The sequence below is a fragment of the Juglans regia genome, chromosome 13, assembly GCF_001411555.2.
Source record: "Juglans regia cultivar Chandler chromosome 13, Walnut 2.0, whole genome shotgun sequence".
Classification (NCBI taxonomy): domain Eukaryota; kingdom Viridiplantae; phylum Streptophyta; class Magnoliopsida; order Fagales; family Juglandaceae; genus Juglans; species Juglans regia.
The window spans coordinates 13,383,205-13,406,130 of record NC_049913.1 but is presented as its reverse complement, the minus strand read 5'-3'; the positions used below and the strand labels follow the sequence as shown (position 1 = coordinate 13,406,130).

General features: G+C 33.0%; 1 protein-coding gene across 2 annotated transcripts; it reads left to right on the top strand.

Moving 5' to 3' along the window:
* Nucleotides 1–16,673: 16,673 nt before the first annotated feature.
* On the top strand, nt 16,674–22,380 carry LOC109019526 (tetratricopeptide repeat protein 38). 2 transcript variants are annotated; one of them, XM_019001818.2, is made up of 15 exons: nt 16,674–16,923; nt 17,015–17,176; nt 17,286–17,438; nt 17,520–17,618; nt 18,450–18,551; nt 18,763–18,906; nt 19,276–19,370; nt 19,461–19,590; nt 19,687–19,791; nt 20,761–20,867; nt 20,954–21,005; nt 21,507–21,596; nt 21,685–21,769; nt 21,844–21,908; nt 22,028–22,380. In XM_019001818.2, exons 2-15 carry the CDS (start codon nt 17,087–17,089, stop codon nt 22,112–22,114), a joined length of 1,404 nt encoding a protein of 467 aa, XP_018857363.2. In that variant the 5' UTR covers nt 16,674–16,923; nt 17,015–17,086; the 3' UTR covers nt 22,115–22,380. The 2 variants fall into 2 exon arrangements, with proteins under 2 accessions (XP_018857363.2, XP_018857362.2); XM_019001817.2 differs by having other exon boundaries at nt 16,742–17,176.
* Nucleotides 22,381–22,926: the final 546 nt, after the last annotated feature.

Below are 22,926 nucleotides of genomic sequence, written 5' to 3'. Positions count from 1 at the left end.
TGATCAAACTGAGCATGAATTATTTAACTTTTATTATTATATTTGTTAATTTGGTTTTTGAATCACATCATGACGAGCCCAGATCAAAGTAGCTAATAATCCGACTTGCGATAGATTATTAGATGGTCTGGGCTGGAAACCATTTCACACTCAACAGTACTAAATATATAGCATTATTACCTAAGTAGTATGTGATAGATGGTATAATATAATATAAATATACCATAATCTTATTTTATTTTGATCATATTAAATAGTATGTGATATATTTATTATTATTAAATAATAAAAAAATATGGAATAAATTATTATTTAACGATAATAAATATACTATATTTTATTTAAGAAAATAAAAATAGAATAATAGTATAGATATATGTTTGCAAATATTGAAAATGGAAAATGGGATAAATTATTGGTCATGATGAGCTGGTGTCATGATCGATCGATCATCGACCCCCACCTAATTATATAAACTAATAATTACCTCGTACGTCATTAACTTGCATTTACTAGTGAGTTTAATTTATTTATCAAGAAACCAATTAATTACCAGCCGTAGCTTATGCATGACTTTAATAATTATAATATTAATTAAAAGACGTACATCTAACGAAACCCGTTGGTAATTGATAATTAGGTTAATTAATTATATATATGGGAAAGTGAGTTTTTATTTTTCTTCTATTTTAAGCCGTTAGAACTTAAGAAAAAATTTATTCATCATCTTAACTTTCACCATCTTTTCATTATCTCATGATATGATATTAAATGATAAATTTATAAGTAAAATATAATAAATAATTTTTAATTATCTATTATTATATTATAGAATAATAAAAATTAAAACAGTGAGTAGTATTACTCAAATGATATCAAAATTTCAAGTAGTCATCAATATTCCCATGCATCCGTAGTAGCCCATGCATTGACCACCAACTAGCTAGCTAGTACGAGCGAAGACGTTGGTTTCTACCAAATTATATTATAATAATTAGCAGTGCCGCGCGCATAGAGATTAATCTCCAACTACCAGTTACCGTATGCTACCTGCAGCCCGATCTCTCGTACGTCCGTACGTGTAAAGCCCCACCTACCTAGCTACCACTCAGCCAACATATATATATTATATATATATATATATATATATATATTATATATATATATAAAAAATGATAAACACAACACTTTATACAACAATATTTTAAAAGGAGGGATATTTTTATAAAATACCTTATAAAACTAATATCACTTTACAAAAATACTCTTATTTTATAACATGTGTTGTGAAAAGTGTTGTACAAAGTGCTGTGTGTTTATCACTATTCTATTAGCTATCTTATTAATATTTATTTATTATTTTTTAATATTTAATTTTTTTTAATTTTTTATTTTATTAAATGATTAAGTAAGTGAATATTAATAAAGTTATATATTTTTTTAATGATTAAAGATATTAAAAAATACTTAAAAAAATAATAAAGTCAATATTGTGGAGGATGATCTGATTCTGTGATCTGGTTTAATATCTAATAGAAAAATATTATTTTATTCACTCATTTTGTCTACTTATTTTAACATCTGATGTATTTTCATTTTTTTAATTTTTTTACTTAATAGTTAATAAAGTAATTATTAGTGCATTAATTTTTTTATATTTTTTTTAAAATATTTTAAAATAATAAAATAACAAATTTAACCAAGTGGTCAGATTAAGCGGGCTACTCTAAGCCCGACTCTAATTAATAATGGGATTTTTTTTAAAAGACGACATAATTTGATGCGTGAGGGACTACTGGCAGTATATAATATATATCTAATTAATGAGCTAATACTTCCTGGCTGAGGTTTCGGTAACATTTGCGATATTGACACGATTCTTTGGATGGATAAATCCTAATTATTAATTTTTCTTTAATCAATTACCACCAATAAATTTTATTGCAATACCAAAAATTCATGAGTCATTATAATATTTATTTATCCTTAAGAACGGTATTCATAATTTATACAGGTCTTTGTTTGGGTGTATATAGAGATTAGTTTTGGAATTGAAAATCAATAAATAAAGTGTTTACTTGATGTGCGCTCAAGTGAAGCTCAACTCATGAGTTCGCTCACGTGCGCTCGACAGTGAGCTCAAGGGAAGCTCAACCCATGAGTTCGCTAGAGTCCTGCGCGATAATGAGTTTGAGCGAGACACAAACCCTAATGTTCGCTCAAGTCCCGCTCGACATCCCGTTCGAGCCAATGTTGATTTAGTCATTCACTCAAAGTGTGCTCGACACACTGCTCGACTGAATAATGCAGATTTTGCCAAATTAGGGTTTCCAACGTTGTTTGCTATATATATGTCATATTTGACTTGTTTTGTACGACTTTCAACATATTTTGAAACATAACAATTATCTAGTAAGTGTATATTATGTCAGAGAACAAAAAGTCCTAGAAAGTATGAGTTGAGATTGAGTGATTGTTATCTCATCTGGTTAATAAGATTCATACACCTCTGTGGATGTAGGCAATTTGCCGAACCATGTATATTGTTTGTCGTATACTTGATAGTGATTGTTTTTACTTTATTTGTCATCGTTGGTGTGTATGTTTTGCATAACATTACACAACAACTAGTATCAAGAGCCAAGGTTGGATTTGAAGGAAAGTGATGGCTGGAGATAAAGTGAAAGCACCCGGGATCGAGAAGTTCGACGGTACTGATTTTGAGTATTGGAAGATGCAGATCGAGGACTATATCTATGGAAAGAGGCTCCACCTTACACTATTGGGAAATAAGCCAGAGAGCATAGATAATGCTGAGTGGACCCTGTTAGATCAATAGGTTCTAGGGATTATTCGGCTAACCTTTTCCAGAACAGTGGCACACAATGCCAGTAAGGACAGAACCACAGTGGATCTCATGACAACTTTGTCAGATATGTATGAAAAGCCATCGGCGAACAACAAAATGCACTTGATGAAGAAATGGTTCAATCTGAAGATATCGAAATGTATGTATGTAGCCCAACACTTGAATGAATTCAATACGATCACAAATCAACTTTCTTCTATAGAAATTGAGTTTGATGATGAGATCAGAACATTGATTCTGTTGACATCATTGCCAAATAGTTGGGAGGCCATGAGGATGGCTGTGAGTAGTTCAGCCGGCAATATGAAACTGAACTACGATGACATACGTGACATGGTCCTTGCTGAAGAGGTAAATAGGAGAGATTCGGGTGAGTTCTCGTGTTCAGGATCTTATCTGAATGTTGACAATCGGGGCAGAGAACATGATAGGTCAAACTCCAAGAGTTGAGAGAAGAGCAAGACGTGATCTGGGTAACAAATCACGTGCTGGAATTGTGGCAAGCTAGACCACATTAAGAAAAACTGCAGGAATCACGAAAGTGCTAAGGATGACGCAGTGAATGTAGTGGCAGATAAAATTCATGATGCCTTACTTCTGGCAGTGCACAATCTCATTGATGATTGGGTGTTGAATTGAGGGGTTTCGTTCCATAACACCTCACATCGAGAAATCATGTAAAATTATGTTACTGGTAATTTTAGAAAGACATATGTGGCTGATGGAGAGGCATTAAATGTAGTGGGAGTGGGTGATGAGCACATCACACTTCCATACAAGGAGCATGTGGACCTTACAGCAAGTCAGACATATTCTAGATCTGAAGAAAAATCTAATCTTTGTGGGATAGTTTGATGACAATAGTTTTGCAGTTGCGTTCTAGAGAGGAGTTTGGAAGATCACCAAAGGTGCGCTGGTTCTAGCGCATAGTAAGAGATCTAACTCGTATTTAATATCCGGGTCCAGTGATGTCCAAGGAAATACAAGAGTGCAAAAAAACAAGCATGATCGCGCGAAACATATGAGGAAGCAAAATGGAGTTAGCTTTGTCATTCCTCATGAAAGTCTGGAAAAGTTGACTAAGGTTGCCAAGATCGGTTCAAAATCAAATACTCCTGGTGCAGTGGGACTTGTGAGCCGCCCAGTATATGTGCTAACTAAAGACAATGTACGTGGAAGACTAGAGTCAGGCTTGACTTCAGTGCGTCTTCTAACTTGAAGAAGGGAGACGGGAGTTGTGAGCAGTAAAGATGATAGGGCTTGGCTGGAAACAATGGCTGGCATGCGGAGACCCAGTCTCCAAGTAGGAGATTGTTGGGGTGTATGCAGAGACTAGTTTTGGAACTGAAAATCGAGAAACAGAGTTTGCTTGACGTGCACTCGACGTGCGCTCAACAGTGGGCTCGAGCGAAGCTGAAGCCATGAGTTCGCTCGATTCTCGCGAACAGTGAGCTCGAGTGAGACACAAACCCTAGTATTCGCTTGAGTCTCACTCAAGCCAATGTTGATTTGGATGTTCGCTCGATGCGTGATCGACACACCGCTTGATCGAAGAATGCAGATTTTGCCAGATTAGAGTTTCCAGCGTCATTTGCTATATATATGTCATATTTGACTTGTTTTGTACAACTTTTAGCATATTTTGAGATAAAACAATTGTCTAGTAAGTGCTTATTATGTGAGAGAGAAAAAAATACTAGAGAGTGTGAGTTGAGATTGATTGATTATAATCTCCTCTGATTAATAAGATTTTTGCAATTCTGTGAATATAAGCAATTTGTCGAAACACGTATATTGTGTGTCGTGTGCTTGATTGTGATTACTATTACTTTATTTGTCATTGTTGATGTGTGTTTTGCACAACATTACACAAGAGTCCTTGATCTTCTAGTCATATGATCCTTTTCTTAGTTTGCATCAATGGCATTTTTGCAAGTAGATGAGCCGCTAGCTGCATTGGCTTCTCTGAAATTGGAAGTCACTAATTTCCAGCCAAGCCTTCCATTCAACGTCATACGTACATATCTAACATCATACATAACCAGAGTGCCATAATATTGATCTGTAGTACTAATTTCTTCTATGTATAACTAAAAGCAGTTAATAATTATATATAGTTATTAATGTGACTGCTTTTGTTAATATATGTATTTTAATTTTTAATTTTGACATATATAGCCAACATTAATAATGTGATGATGAGAGTCGTGCTGACTCGTATCTGGCTAGATCTGCATGCATGGGAAGTAATATTCCAATTCAAACATATATACCCCAATGCATGCATGCAGTTGTCGACAAATAATTAAATACATCGATCCTACCTGCACCTAATCTCTCCTATCTACCTGCATCTTCTCTACTGAAAAATCCTACCTACCACTCTTCATCTTTCGCGATAGGATATTGCGGATCAGGCCGTTGAATTGGCCGGACGAATCCAGACGTACTTCATTTGAAGTTAAAATGCTCTCTTCATTTAATTAATGGAGTGGATCAACCACACCCCCACGTACTTCATTTGAAATTAAAATGCTCTTCATTTAATTAATGGAGTGTAAGGGGATCCACCAAGGGCCAGAGGCCCAGTCAAACCCGGCCTGGGACGAAAAGTTACAAATCTGACTCACTAGAAGAATCTATTATACGTGACCTATTGGATGGATGGTGTAATTGAGGATGAGACTCGTTGAGACTTGCCAATTTGAGGTCTTTTGAATAGTGTCTAGTCATCGAGTATCCACCCACACAACATACATGACATACAAAGAATCGTTGATTTACTGACAAAAAAAGTATGAACGGACCAGGAGAAAGGCAGACTAAAATGAGAAAGTAGGAGAACCACGCCGCTTTTAATGACTCTGCCACTCGAACGACACACCACATTAATGATGTCATCACAGAGCCACGCCACATTATAAATGGGGTCGTCATAGAGTCACGCCGCATTTAAAGATTTTAACAAAATGAACAGTACGAATAATCCAGATCTCATAGTAACATGCATGATCTGCTCTTCGAACTAGTAGTATAAATAGCTGATCTCAAGTACGAGGAAACTCTCACTGATCCCTAAACTTTCTTACTTATTTATTACACTCCAAGAACACTTACTGATTTTGGTATCAGAGAGTCTCCAGCCCCTAGACCGCCCTCTCAAAACTACATACATTCTTCTCTCTGCAGGTCTCATTGCGAAGATCTAAATTGTTAGAACTTGACTCAAAGAAGTGCGAAACACGACATTAACACGGAGGATACATGCAAACGTACGTACATTCGGAAAACAACAACAGACAATGGTACTATTGCATATATGCTAGCTAGGAAACAATTTTACGAGTAAGATATTAGACGGTCGAGGAAGTAAATATATTGCGTGGATTTGCATGATCTGCTGTATGCATGCCTAAAGAGGAGCTACCTAGCTAGCGGGAGATCATAGTGATCTGACAGCTTCGATCTCATCCTCGAGAGAAAATTAGCTAGACGACCATGTTTCCGTACATTTGGGTGTTCTTAATTTTAGTTCGAGATTAATGAGACTAAAATGTACCACGTATTATATATATATATCTATATATATATAAAGTGCGAATCGCTTATGAACAGTATTTTCATCTAATATTTTCATTTCCAATTTTACCCCAGCTTCTATTCCCAAATTTCGATTTTGCCACTGAGATTATTCCCATTTTGCTCCTGATTTCTCCCCTCTCCCCCATCCGTTTCTTCATCTCCTGCAATGCGCCGCCCCACTACGTCGTGCTCGACACCGCCGCTCTCATTCTCTTCCCCTCCGACTGGCGTCCATTCCCTTCAAATCTCAGCCGCTCTCGTGTTGCCGTTGACCTCCACGAGCAAATTCAAGCCACGGCCCGCCCAATTCTTCTTCGCCTCAAGTGCGCTGCCGCACTCCGGCGTGGCTAACACCGCCTCACACATTCTCTTCTCCTCCGTCCGGCGTTCCTCCCCTTCCAATATCAGCCCCTATCGTGCCGCCGTTGACCGCCACGAGCGAATCCAAGCCGCGGCCCGTCTGATTCTTCGTCGCCTCCAGTGCGCTGCCGCACGCCGGCATGGCTAACACCGCCCCATCCATTCTCTTCCCTTCCGTCCGGCGTTCCTTCCCTTCCAATATCAGCCCCTATCGTGTCGCCGTTGACCGCCACCAACGAATCCAAGCCGCGACTCTTTTTTTTTTTTTTTTTAAGAGCGGATGTGTCTTTTATTGTGTTTTATTTCCTTTAATTTTGAATTATGTAAATATTGAATTCAATTGTTCCATTTCAATATATATCTAATTTTTTCCTTATTAATGATTTTTGTTTAATGATTTATTAAGAAATAAACTTAAATATTTTTTTTTTAATTTCTGGATAAACTGAATAGTTTATTAATTAACTTGAAATTAATTACATTATTTGAGGTAGATCTATAGTTTCTAATGTACTATAGTTTATTTAATTTTTTTTAAAGGAAAATAATAGGGTTACTACTCCTCTACTACTCTTTTATATTTGATTTTTTTAAAATTTTTTTATTTTACTTAATGATTAAAGAAGTGATTATTAATAAAATTATATATTTTTTTAATTTTTTCAATTAAGGATGTTAAAAAAAATACTTCAAAGAAAATGATAAAAAAAAAAACTTGAAATTAACTATAAGTAGTAATTGGGTAGTAATAGTGTAGTAACCCTATCATTACCTTTTTTTAAATGTAAAGGATGAGACTTTATAAAATATATGATTAAATTATTTAATACTTACCACTTTAGTTTTGAATTTTAAAACTGACACATTATATATTTATTTTGAAAATAACAAATATACAACATGCGCATCCAACTATAATTATTAAGAGTAATAATAGTAGGTTGGTTAGTATAATTACAAATTTTCATAAGGAAATAAATTATAACTTCTTAATAATTTAAAAATATAATATGTCATTATTATTATTTTATTTAGCCAAGTGTGAAAATGTTAAATAAATTAATGTTTTTCATTGTTATTATTTCTTATAGTGTTTCTGTTTTAATAATATTAAAAAGAGTTATGAGAACTTTTGAAATAAATTAAGATGATTTGGTTTGCATTCTTAAATTAAGAACTAAAAAGCCTTTAAACTAATGCAATAATTTTACATTATTTGTAGTGTTAAGTAATATGGTCTAGAATATGCTAATATATATTAGAACATTTTTAATTTTTTCCTTCTCTGAAAATTTATATAATGTTGGAGAGAGTTAGATGAGATGAAATTTTATAAAAAAATAATTGAAAGAGATAAAGAGTTAAATAAAAAATATTATAAAATTAAAATATTATAAGACACTTAGATTATAATTTTATAATATTATTTTTGTTTTGAAATTTAAAAAGATAAATTATATTTTATTTGAAATTTGAAATTTTGAGAAAGTTGTAATGATTATTTTAAAAGTTTTATATTTCAGTTATGTTTAAAAATGAGATGGGATATGATATGAAAATTTTGGAATAAAATCTATTTTCAAATAGACTTTTATTTGAAAATAAGTAAAGGATGAACAATGTTCTTATCAATTTCTCTCTCTGTTTTTTTTTTTTTCTCTTTTTCTCATCAAATCCGGTTCTCTTATGTTTTTGCTCTTTTGCCGATTAGATGAGTTTGGATATTGAGGTTTTTTTTTTTTTTTATATAGGTTAGATCCGAATTGAGATGAGATTACTTGAAATGAAAATTAAAAGTTAAATAAAATATTGTTAGAATATTATTTTTTAATATTATAGAAACATTAGCCTTTTAAACAAGAGATTTTGGTAAGTTTAACCAAACAATATTTTATTTTTAGTAAAAGAAATAATCTTAATTTGCTTATAGATGTTACATTTCATTTAAGTGTATTCAATTCTTGAGTTTGCTGCCTAATAAGATCTAAGATTCTTATTATATGTTATTTTATCTGGAACTCGTAAAAATATTATTGGATATAATCATTGATATTTGGGTTTATAATATGAGATAAAAAAGAAAATAATTTAGTCAAAAATCCTTACGCATATGTTGCTTGTGATAATATGATGATTTATTTTACACGATAATTCTATCTGAAGTTGGCCATATTTTATTGTCTATTACACGATAATTCTTTTATTTTTGTTTTTAATTTATTTGATTTTTAGGTAGGGGTGTAAATTTAAATTAGAAAACCGAAAAATCGATCCGGACCGGATCGAACCGTAACGGTTGGTCTGGTTTTGAACCGATCCGGTCTGGAATCGGTTCCTATTTTATGAAAACCGGCCGGTTCCGTAGTTTTAGGGACCGAACCGGACCGATTGGAAAAAATATATATAAAAATTAATTTATATATTATACAAAATATTTATATATATAATATATAATTATATGTTAAATTTTTATATATAATTATATATCATATATGAAAAAATTTTATATTATAATTTATAAATAATAACATTTGTAATTTATTTGATCATATATTATTAATATAATTATATATAAGATAATGTTGTTATAATTTATAAAATAAAAGTTTAATCTTAAAGATCAAAATTTAATTGATCATATGCTTTAAGCATAATATATATATTAAATTTTTAATAACATTTTATAATAAGAATTAACACTTTATTATATATTTTTTACATTTAAAAAAATCAGAAAACCGGACCGGAAACCGATAAAACCAGAGATACCGGTTTAGGAGGGTAATCAGGGCGTAATCGGTTTTGAAAAATATAAAACCGGTACATATCGGTTCGATCCTAGATTTTATCCAAAATCAGACCGGACCGGACCGGTTACACCTCTATTTTTAGGTACTCAGTTTTTTAATAATGGCATTTTATTATTTGAACAGAAAATGGATAGGTTTAGTTTGGAGAAAAGGAAGAAATGTGTATTAGTGTGTCAGTTATATTATTTATGTTTTTCAAAAATTATACATTATTTTAGACGATAATGTTTTTTTAAAAAAGTATTATTTTTGTAAACCAAGTTATAAAAATAACGTCATTTTATCATATCATTCTTATTTTATAAAATATGTTATGAATTATTTTATAATATATGTTATGAAATATATTGTGTAGGTTTGCACCTGCTGATTAATGATTAGTACCTACATATATTTAATTTATTTGTTAATAAAATTATTTACAAATTTATATTTATGAAAAATATTTCATGTACTTAAGAAAAATTTATAAAAAAATTTACTTCTCCACATATTTAGTTATTAATATATTGAAAATCATAAATTTAAATTTCAAAAAAAAATTAACTGAATCTTGTAAATAAAAATATAAGTAAAATTATAAGTACTACCCTTTATTTATTATTGTACCAAACTGTAAGCATACCATATTAGTTAACGTTAAAATAAAGATAAATGAAAAATATGAGCCTACCGTGTTGAGTTGAAAAAAAAAAAAAAAACTATGAATTATTAACCTGGAATGGATAGCTATAAGAACTTTCTAAAATCCGAAGTCTAAAGTTCCACACTCGATTCACGAAACACCCAACTTAGCTCGAGATCCCAAAAAATAAATATTTAAACATGATCTTTATGTCACTAAATTTCTAAATAGACGTGTCACTAACTGATTATACTGTAAAAAATAATTTAAATAATTTTGAGTTTTTTATATAGAACTAATAATATTATTATTTAAATCATGTGCCATAAGAAAATGAAGCAATATCATAAAATTTGAAATTAAACAAATCTATATACAATAGAGTTCAAAATGAAAAACAAACAAAAAGTTAAACTTACACAATGTATGAAACAACAAAAAAATAAATAAAAATAAAAAAAGTAAAAATACTTTAAAGCAAGATAAAAATTAAAAATAAAAGTATAGTACAAATTAAACTTTAAAAAACATGAAAGGAAAAAGGCCAACATTGCATTACAAATTAAATCTTGTGCCATAAGAAAATGAAGCAATATCATAAATTTGAAATTAAACAAATCTATATACAATAGAGTTCAAAATGAAAAACAAACAAAAAGTTAAACTTACACAATGAATGAAACAGCAAGGAAATAAATAAAAATAAAAAAAGTAAAAATACTTTAAAGCAAGATAAAAATTAAAAATAAAAGTATAGTACAAATTAAACTTTAAAAAACATGAAAGCAAAAAGGCCAACATTGCATTACAAAATAAAAAAACACGACATTGTATTATACCTAAAAAATTAACTTCACACGACTCAAACCTTATAGAATAGATTTAAATTTTTTTTATCTATACTTACAAAAACTAACTTTATAGCAAAAATGTAAATACAAGATTGCATGTGTAAATCACAGAACCAAAAATAAAAAATCAACATTACATTATTAAAAAAAAAAACACAACATTGGATCATAAGAAATATTATATTTTCTCACAAATATATGGATCACAAATAATCACAAATCTATACCCGAAAAAAGGATCCACAAACCCAAAAGATGCCAACAAACATTTTTAAAAAAAAATCAACACAAATAAGCTATTTTTCTTAACAAAAAATAGCAAAAATTGAGAGTATCCAAATCCACAATATACAAACAAATATTTAGCTGCATGAGAGAAAATCCCAACACTGGATGATAAAACAAAAAAAAAAAAAAAAAATCCATTCTTTAACAAAAAATACCAAAACTAAGAGCATGTTCAAAATGAAAAACTTGACAAAGACAAACTTTAAAGTAAAACTCCAATGTAAATGCTATTGTTAGAAACCTCCGGCAGGAAACAAACAAAAAGTTAATCTTACACAATGAATGAAAATAATAATAATAATACTTTAAAGTAAAATAAAAATTAAAAATAAAAGTATAGTTACAAATTAAACTTTCAAGAACATGAAAGGAAAAAAGCCAACACTGCATTACAAAATCAAAAAATGCAACACTGCATTATACATGAAAAATTAACTCCATACAACTCAAACTCTATAGCTTAGATTTAAATTTTTTTTTATCTATACCAACAAAAATCAACTTTATAGCAAAAATGTAAGTACAAGATTGAATGTATAAGGCACAGAACCAAAAACAAAAACCAACACCACATTATTAAAAAAAAAAAAAGACACCACACTGGATCATAAGAAATATTATATTTTTTCACAAATATATGGATCACAAATAATCACAAATCTATATCCAAAACAGAGGATTCACAAACTCAAAAGATGCCAACAAAAATTTAATGACAAAAAGAAATCAACACAAATAAGCTTTTTTTTTTAACAAAAAAGGGCAAAAAGTGAGAGTATCCAAACCCACAATATACAAACAAATATTTAGCTGCATGAAAGAAAATTTCAAAGCTAGACGATAAAACAAAAAAAAAAAATCCATCATTTAACAAAAAAATACCAAAACTGAAAGTATCTAAACCCACAATATACAAACAAATATTTAGCTGCATGAGAGAAAACTCCATCGCTGGATGATGAAACAAAACAAAAAAAATCCAACATTACATTACAAAAAAAATACACAACATTGGATTATAAAAAAGAAACTATTTTTTTTAACAACATAAAAGAAAATCAACACAAAGAAGGTATTTTTTTTAATAAAAAATATCAAAAATTGAGAGTATCCAAACCAACAATATACAAACAAATATTTAGCTGCATGAGAGAAAACTACATCACTGGATGATAAAACAAAACAAACAAAAAAATCCAATATTACATTACAAAAAAAAAAAAAAAAATACAACCAACAAGATTACTAAAACACCCTCAAGATTATATATTCTCTCGCAAATGAATAAATCATAGATAATAACACAATCAAATACAAACTTTACGATGCTACATTATAAAAAAGATTATATTTTTTCACCAACATTTAAATCACACATGCAAAAAAAGCTATAACTCAGTTGGAAAAAATACAAATGACACAAAAAATCTATCTTTTCAAACAAAAAAAATAGAAAACCGAGAAAATGTAAACCCAAAACCAAAAAAATACAAAAACCAGAAAACAACACCAAGAAGTTATTTTTTTCAGCAAAAAACACAAAAAATGGGAGTATCCAAACCCATAATATACAAACAAATATATTTAACTGCAAAGAAGGCGTAAACCCAAAACAAAAAATACAAAAACCCAACAACTCCCAAAAAAACAACATAAAGCCACTTGCTCAACAAAAAAATACCAAAAATCGAGAATATCTAAACCCAGAACATACAAAAAATATCTAACTACATGTGAAAGAATCCAACGCAAAAAAATTTAAAATCCGTGAGAAACGCAAAAAAGCCAAAATCCATGAAAAATATACACAAAAAGGCTAAAATCCACGAGAAATATATAATTTTTCACAAAAGATACAAAAAATCCACAACATGCAAACCCATAAAACACAAAAACCTAATGGAAACCAGTGAAAAAAAATACACATTCTCAAAAAAAATCCAGAAAAATACACAAATTTGAAGACAGAAAATGAACAAAATAACATGAGAAAAAAGCTCGATGCAAAAAAGCAAAAATCTGCGAAAAAGGTACAATTTTTCACAAAAAATCCAGAAAATGCAAACCCATTAAAAGAAAAAACTGATGGAAAGCTATGAAGAAAACACACATTCTCAAAAAAAATTAAAAAACAATACACAAATCTGAAGACAGAAGCCGAACAAAACCATGTGCAAAAATTACATTTCACAAAGAACACACAAACCCACAAAAAAAATCACCAAAAATACAAACAACCCATAACATACAAACTCAAAACATACAAAGAAAGAACATATCTCTAGATGAGGAGAAAAAACCAATAAGATTGTGCAAAAAAAAAAAAAAAATACAAACCCAAATACTAATAACCAACAATATACAAACCCAAAACATACAAACAACCAACAGCAGGCCAAAAAAAAAACCCACAAAACAACCTAGACGACAACATAGTAAGAAGAGAGAAGACGAAGAGAAAGTGAGAGAAAATAGAAGACACCAACAGAAAAAGCGAGAAAAACCAGAGGGAATATGAAGAAAGAGAAAGCGCATAAAAAAAGAAGAGAAGAAGATAAAAGAAAGAGAGAGGAGATGAAAAGGAAAAAAAAAGCGGAAGAAGGAAAAAATAAAAATAAAAAATAAATAAAGCTGCACAACTGACACAATTATACTAAAAAGACCAAAATATCCCTACCTAAACTGAAACAAAATAAGATATAAAAAGACAGAAAAGACAATACACTTTAAAAACGGTCAGAATACACGGAGGATAACAATTTTACTATTCACCTTTATTGCCACTTATTTAGTCACTATAGATATCATGAAGAATAGTGATGTTTTTAGCTGCATATCTCACCAAGAGGTAAAAATAGATTTACTTCAGCGAAAAGCCATATGACAAACTCACCGAGAGGAAGGAGAGAATGCGACAAAACTGGTGGCTGGACTGAGGCTACCACGATGAAGGCATATGTGTAACAAAAAAGTAATTTAGATTTGTTAGTTTCAAGAACGGTTGAGAAAAGAGAGAGGAATCAGTGTGTGGGTGGACATAAGTTTATTGCAAATTCATCGCAAATGCTAATCTCATCACAATTCTTCTCTCGTTGCAGTGACCAAAGCCTCACGCCGCTGCCAAGCCTCACCACCACAGGAAGCCCCACAGCCAAGCTAGATTCTATGTCGCAACCCCCCACCACAATGACCATAGTCTCATGCACGACAAAAACCACCCATGACCCAACACTGCCGAGTCTCTCATGCACGACGGAAACCTCCAAGCCTGATCAGCCACCGTGCAACGACAACATACTCCACAAAGCTGCCCACGCCACCATGCAAGCCACTGCAAAACTATGGAAGGGGTGCTCTACTTTACACCACAGAAAACAAAGGAATTTTCTCCCCACCGTGAGCCACATCGCCAGCCCCACCTCGACATCGCCACTTGCATAAGCAGCGCCACCGAGCACCCCACGCCACCCCCAAGTCACGCTTTCTTCTCTCTTCCCTCCTCTCCATCGTGGAATGCGCTTCGCCCTCAGAGCTCGCCACTCACTCCTGAAGCCGTCGATAGTCACCCAGGTCGTCACCGCACATAACAATCTCTCAATAAGGAACTCTCCTCTCTATGGCACGGGTTTAGGTCTGGAAGTGTGCTTGGGAGTGGTTTCTCTGATTCTTGTTTCTCTGCATGGGAGTGCTTGGCCATTTATTTTTAACTATCTTGACGAACTTTGCAAATAAACTATAGAGCACGCTGACAATTGCACCATTTGACCCTTTTTAAATATGCTGAATCATTGCACCTCTCGACTCTTTGCAAATAAACGGAATTATGTCAAACTGTAGTCCTGAAAATCATATTCATCTAAGTGGTGCTCTTATTTTCTTTACACTGATTGACATCTAAGCGGTGCTTTAAATCTTTTCCATCAATTGACGTTTGGTTCTTCGAAGTCTGTTACCATGGGGTGGCTTGGTTGTGGGAGAAAGGTTACTCTGTTTCGGTGGTGCAAAACAGAGTACTTGGCCATTTGTTTTTAACTATCTCGATGAACTTTGCAAATAAACTATAGAACACGTTGATAATTGCACCGCTTGACCCTTTGTAAATATGCTGAATCGTTGCATCTCTTGACTCTTTGCAAATAAACAGTTTGCAACTTTGCTAGTTCATTGCACCGCTTGAACCTTTACAAATAAACGATTTGCTGGTTTGTAAGATATGTTGATAATTTATGGATTGTTAAGCCGATTTTTGCTGACTGAATGTCAATTATTTGATTCTAGCCCATAATTATTTGATGTTTGCTCCTCCTTTCATTACGGAATGCGGAATGCCTTTTCAAATGGACGGCTTGCAGTTGGATCTAGCCCTTGAGTAGGATCCGTCTACTTCATCCTGGTTTGGATGGTACTAACATTTTTTTAATTTTATCTCAATATTCAAATACGATAAATATAAATATATTTTTTTTAATTTTAAATTTTTTAAATTTTTATTTAATTATTACAACTTTCCAGATTTCTAAACAAAATATAAAAAATAATTCAACTTTTTCAAATTTTAAAAGAAAAATTATATTATAATAATATTTTAACTTCAATTTTTTTTCTATCATTTTTCAAAACTCCATAAAACATCTTTACTTAAATTATTTTACTATTATTCACATACCTTTTTATTTCATTTAAGAATATAAGAGATGCCACACTCTATTAAAAGCCTAGCAATTGATCTCCATTGGTCCAAATAAGTTGCTTCTTCCACAATTCGACCCGTAGCATGATCCTACTTTGTTACCAAGGTATTTGATACTAATTTTATTAAACTTTATCATAATACAAATATTTTTAAGATAACATTTCCAGTTCGACATTTTAATTACTTAAAATTTGGAAATTATTAATCATCAGATCTTAACCAAATGGACAAGTCTTAAAAAAAAAATTAACAATTTACCAATGTAAATATAATTTATACTTAAATTCTATTTACAATTGGCATGAAAAAAAAAAAAATACATTCTCTATATCCCAAATCAGCTCATATCGTAATCAGCTATCGCATCAACAATTTAGGAAGGATACACACCTTTGGCCCCTTTTAGTTTGTGACCGTAAAAGGTCATCTTCAGCCCCAATGTAACATCATGAAGCATTTCCGGATTTTACACACAATATTTTTTATAAAATATCTTATAAAATTAACATTATTTTATAAAAAAAAAAAATTATTTTATAATATTTTTATATAATGTAACTTGCTATATCATTACACTTTCCGGACGTGTGTCATGATTATTTAATCTATAAATTGATTTCGTGCTGGTCAAGATCATATGAGACTGTTTAGATTGTGAGTGTATTAATGGATGCACGAAGTTGTTGCTGCCAAGCCAATTGATTGAAAGAAAGGGGAGTATCGATGCCCCTATCTTGACTTTACGCCAAGACAGAATCTGCCATTTTGATAGCAAGCTGCAGGCAGGGTGCGGTGTGTTGGCGCGGGGTGCTTTCTACGACTCAAATCCAAGCAGACGGCGACAAGTAACACCTCGCCATCTACCTGACTTGGGTTTCCCTTTGGTGTCCACGAAACACTGTTCGCCAAGAAATACGTTCTGTTTTTCTATTTCAGGGGCGCTTCTCCTCGTCTTTCTTCTATCTTTTACACAGCCTAGGCCACTAATTCAGAGAGAGAGAGAGAGAGATGGATGGAGTGAAACTGGATAGGTGGGGGTACGAGGTCAGGACCTCTTCGGATTCTTGTATCTCTGCCATCAACGCCTTCTATCAACAGGTCTGTCTCTCGCTCTCTCTTTTGCTTCGGACTCTGTTATATATGTTGTAAATCTGAAATTCTGAAATGGGTTTTGGGTTTCTGGACGTTTATATGAAATGATACGAAGGTGCTTATTTATGGGAGAGGAAAGTCAGTGATTCTGGAAGCGCCGTTCCATGACAAAAACTGCGTATTGGCCAACATTTTGGCCGCTCACTTCCTCTGCTCCTCCGATCCTTCCCGAGCTCCTTCCCATCTCCAAGCTGCTAAGTCCTGTCTCGTAAGTCTCTTCGTCTTGTTCAGAAATGTATCTTTGTTCTTTGTTTTTTGCTGCTAACCGAAATTTTATTGTTATGCACAGGCGCAAGCCACCGCGTACGAGAAAGCAGTTTTCGATGCCGTCAGTTATTTGATGTCTAAAGATAGAGATGACGATGTTGCTATCGAGTTACACTCTAAGGTATGTGAGCCTCTTTACTAATTATTGAGACAAAAAAGTTAAATGTATTTATTCACTTTCTTTGATTCTTTTTTTTATTTTTTCATTAATGAATTGCGTCTTGTATCGAAATCTGTTCTTCTCCTTTGGTCCTCATCTTTTAGAATCCAATTTCTTTTCTAAGAAAATGATCTAATGGTTTCTTGATGATAAAATGGACAGATTTAAAGTGCATTAACAGAAATACTTGTTGGTCTTAATATCCATATTGTGACAAGAGAAGCAATCAAATTCCTGATAGCATTTTAAAGACCTCCAAGTGTATTCAATGGTCGCGCTTTGGTCATTTATTAGAATCGCTAGTTCTTGGTAACGAAATCTGAAGTTCATGTAGGGAACGCTTGATTATGCCAAAAGAGTGTGGCCAAACATTCTACTACATACTTATCATTGCCAAAATGATAAGTAACTCTAGAGGGATCAAGTGCAACTGTCACAACATTAATAAACTGAGTTACGCATTTGAAACAATCTATAACCAAATCTAGGCCCCGTATAGTGAGGTTATATATGAAACTTATGAATGATGGGTTCATAAACTTAATCTTTCCAACAAATGCTTTAACGATTTGACGTTCAGTCTTTGTTCATGATTATGCTTTTCAGACATTGCATGGTTTATGCACAAGTTTTTTATATTTAAAAAATTTGCACTGCTGTTGACTTGTTGGGATTATACTCTGCAGTAAACTAATTGATAGGAGCCCCAATCTCCAGGTGGTTTGCTTTAGGTTCACTATTTAGTGTATGCACAAGCTTTATCATAGTGTAATTTCTCTCACTTTTTTGCAGATAGTAAAAGATTTTCCAAGAGATCTCATTTCACTGAAGAGGGCCCAAGTGCTATGCTTTTACCTGGGTCGACCTGATCTGTCCTTGAATCTTGTTCAACAGGTGCCTTTTTTTGTTATTTCCTGAAAATTTTTAAAAGAGTCATTTCCAATTTTTTTTTATTTTTTATTTTTTGCACATGTACGTAGAGCAAGGTTGACAAAGTATTTATGGGACTTGACATTTGATGTGGCTGCAACACATGTTAACTTGAGGTTGTGAACATTAGTTATCTCATGTCAATTTGGTACTGTACAATTTATAAATTGAACAGGTTCTACCCAAAAATCAAGAAGAAAATTATATATATGGCATGCTTGCTTTTCCTTTGCTGGAGCTTAACCAAATGGCAGATGCTGAGAAAGCTGCTAAAAAGGGATTTGAGATCAACGGGCAAGACTACTGGGCACAACATGCTGTGAGTTAAATTACTTAAGTGCATTTAAAGGATTTTTATCCTCCTGTTCTTGAGCTTTTTACTTCAATTTTAAAATCGGAGTTTTTAATATATAATATTAGAATATTGAGCATCTTGGATTTTAGAAGGATTGTGGTTCAATACTCACTTCAATGCTCTGTATATTGGGCAATAAAAGGTACGATGAGTTAGGAGGACATTGATAATGTATGCAAGCGTAGTTCCAAGATTTGATTATGAACCTTACAAAAGTATGATTCAGAATAATTAGATTGGTAGTTTGTATTACTGCCAATAAGTTCTAGCAGTAAGAAGGATTTACTATTTACCAGCACCTGGATTATTGATATTGATATGAATTTTATGCAGCTGTGCCATTTTCTACAGTATGAGTGCCGGTTTGAAGAAGCAATAGAGTTCATGGAAGGATGCTCATCTTCTTGGAGTTCTTGTTCGTCATTTATGTATGCATATTAATTCTTCTGAATAATACTTTACATGAATTTAATCTCTTTCTCACTTTCTTGGAGGTCCTAATAATCTTTCATCTCCAGGCTGACACATAATTGGTGGCATGTAGCTCTTTGTTACTTGGAAGGGGGTTCTCCAATTCAAAGAGTCTTAGAAATATATGATAATTGTATTTGGAAGGAATTGGAAAAAAGTGATGCTGTGGGTCCAGAGGTGTGCTATTTTGTGTAATTTTAACAAAATCCTCTCTCTTTTTGTCGTTTTTTCTTAATGTTATGGTTCTTAAGTCCTAACTTCTTCAGCATCTAGGTGTACTTAAATGCAGCCGGTTTATTGTTGCGAGTGTATGTACGGGGTGAAATTGATGCCTTTGAGGACCGTCTCAAGATCTTAGCAAGTTGCCTTACAGCTCAAGTGAGTCTCAATGAATCACCCTTGCAATAGAAATTCTACAGTAGTTAATAAGGGAGTCATTTCATTAATATTGAAGTTATTGGTGTCATATAGCATTAGAGGACAGGTTAGGCAATTGATTTGTTCATGCATTTTTGCTTTTATTCATGCGTATTTATTATATGCTGTTAGAAAAGATGCAATCAGGCTTTTTTGTTTATGGAACATGGTGTTAACTATTTAGAATGTGGCGTTTTGTCCAGAAAACCCCATAACAGAAACTAAAACATAGATAATTATCCTGGATTTAATAGGCAGGCCAAATTAATTGGTTCCAAAACAGCCCCTGAACATAAACTGAACAAGTCAAGCAAGCATTAATGCCATGTGTGGTAATTTTCAAAGTACACATCCTTCTTCTCAGTCCAATGACATTTGTGGAGGAATAGTATGTAATGTGCAAACAACATGCAACTACGTCAAAATGCTTTGGAACTCTAAACCACAAAAACCATGGTAGAGTTTAAAAGTAGGAGTAATTTCTCAACATCTATGTGACTTTTGTTGATTATGTTGCTTACATTATGCATTCTAAGTTTGGCTGTTCAGACTTAGGTGATTGATAAGTTTCTTTCGTGTTGCTCAAGCCCCCCATGTCTGCATTGTAGTTCATCTTGTTATAAAGTTGCCCTTGCTATGGACCAAAAATATGAAAGTTGAAGTACCTTTTGTTGACATAGATAAGAAAGAGATTCGTGAATCGTGAAAGACAAATAGATTACTTCAAAGGTTAAAAGAGCTATAATTTATGATAGGTTCATATGACCGTGGAAAGGAGCAAATTCTTATCACATGTAATTGGTAGGATGGCATGTTTTATGGACTCTTGATTGTATAATCACAATTAGCACTTGCGTGTCATGGTATATATCATGATAAGCATAATTTAAGTGTTCTGCAATTTCTGGATGTGGGTACCAAAAAGCTCAGGCAAACTGGTATATAGAGTGGCACCTTGATTCCTTGATCTTATGGGCCCTAGCTAATACTGGAGAGCTGTCTAAAGCTGAGGATTTACTGAAGGGCTTGAAATCCAGGTTAGAAGGATCTTGCATCCTTTTTTATCCCCACCTTCTCAAATATAATTCAGTGATTAGTTTATCAAAATTCCATTATCTTGTAGATTCTCTAGGATGAGCAAGAAGAAGCAGCAATTAATGCAGACAGGAATGCTGGTTTGTTCTGATTTCTGCTATCTTTGCCATATCTTGATGAGTTTATCTTGTTTCTATTATTTGTGCACTTTTCTAGTGGTCACATCACATGGCTCTACCAAACTCTATCCATGGTGGGTCAGAGCAACTTTCTTGGAGCTGATTGAATTTGCCTTGTAATGTATATGGTGAACACCCCGAGTACTTGGGCTATGCCTATTATTATTTTCAATAAAATCTTGTTTGCTGATCAAAAAACGTATATGGTGAACACACTTGCCAAATAAAAGGGGGGAAAAAATATTTTCTGGGAACTGCACCTGTATTTCTATCTTCAAAGAAAGAGATCAGGACATCATGATTATTATTTACGAATGTGTAAATTTCGTCATTGTATATAGCTTAAACCTTATTATATGATCAACTTTGGATTTGTTTTTCATTTTCCCCAAGACAAGTTAAAACAAAGTAATGAGGGGTTTTCTTTTGAGATTTTCGTGCCTTTTCATCTGTTGTACTCAGCTTGCAGAAGCCATGTACGAGTACGGGAGTGGAAATGACAAAAAGGCATTGGAATTGCTTGGTCCAGATTTTGATGCCAATAACTGCAAGGTATGATCATATAGGACAGATCTTGACCTCCAAACTCCTGATTTCCTTTATGTAGTGGATAAATGTGAATTTTACTCTTTTATGGTAGATGCTTGGAGCATCTGAGGAACAACTTGATGTATTCAATGAAGTCTGGTGCAGTACGTTGCTAAATACTGGACAAGCTGTGAAGGGTAAGACATCAATTGTTTGTGACCATCAGACATTCACCGTGGTTTTATTTTGACTGTTACCTTTTTAATTCTAGCAATTGACGTAATTGAAAAGCGGATCAAGAAGCGAGAAGGAGTCCCTTTTATGTGGCGCCTCCTGGTATAACTCTTGCCTTGTGTATGAGCTTCTTGCTTGGTAGTTGTATGCAATAGCTTTAAGAAGTTCTTTGACGAGTACAGTCTCAAAAAAATTAGTATAAATTGTTCCTTTTGCTTCAGGAGAGAGGCTATAACCTTATAGGAAGAAAGGAAGCTGCACTTGCAGGGGAGAAGGCTCAGGCTTTGGAGACTGCATATTTCAAATAAGCCGGTATGCTTCACAATCTTTGCTGGTATTAGCACCTGCAAAACTATTTTAAAGTTGTACCCACACCGAGTTTCTTCACCCCATGTATGATGAATTAGTTGTATGTAAAAATGCCACGAATGGAAAGGTACTGAACTTTTGACGCAACACTTGCTCCATGTTTTTATGGAAGATGTATAAAATATGCAATTCGGATATGAACAAGGAACTGTTTAAGGTATCATCCTTGTAAACAGATTTTAAACATGGTATTCATTTCCCTCCATCCCTTTTTCTAGCTGCGGGTCTACATGTAATGGAAAGTCAAGATTCCCTCCCCTCCTAGGGAGATTGCATTTTCATCTTTTGACTTTAAAGCTGTTCCAGGTTAAAAAGCCCAACCAATTGTTATTGCTTTGATCGTTCTTCTTTTGACCTTAAGCCATTGAAGTTGACCCGGTAGAAGGTATTGGTTTTGTTTTTTCTCTCTCTTTCTCAAAAGCACTGGTGGGGAGGGATTTTCTTTTTCCATTGCATCCTAGTTTTCTAAAGCTGCTGGTGCAGTTGGGGTGGCTTGGAATCTGCTTTCTTTTTTTAATTGGAATTGTCCACACTAACATTTTCCAGCTATTAATCTTCAAGACGAATCTAGACTTGTCGCTATTAGATAGACCAATACGCAAGGTTCGTGCGTTTTCATGAAACTGCAAATCCAATAATCACACGCATGGCATTGACAACTTGCTTAACTTCAGGTCTTAAAAGTTCAGCCCTTTGCACTCAGTCGCATGCGTTGTTTGTGTGCTGCCCACCCCCTCCAATCACAACCATC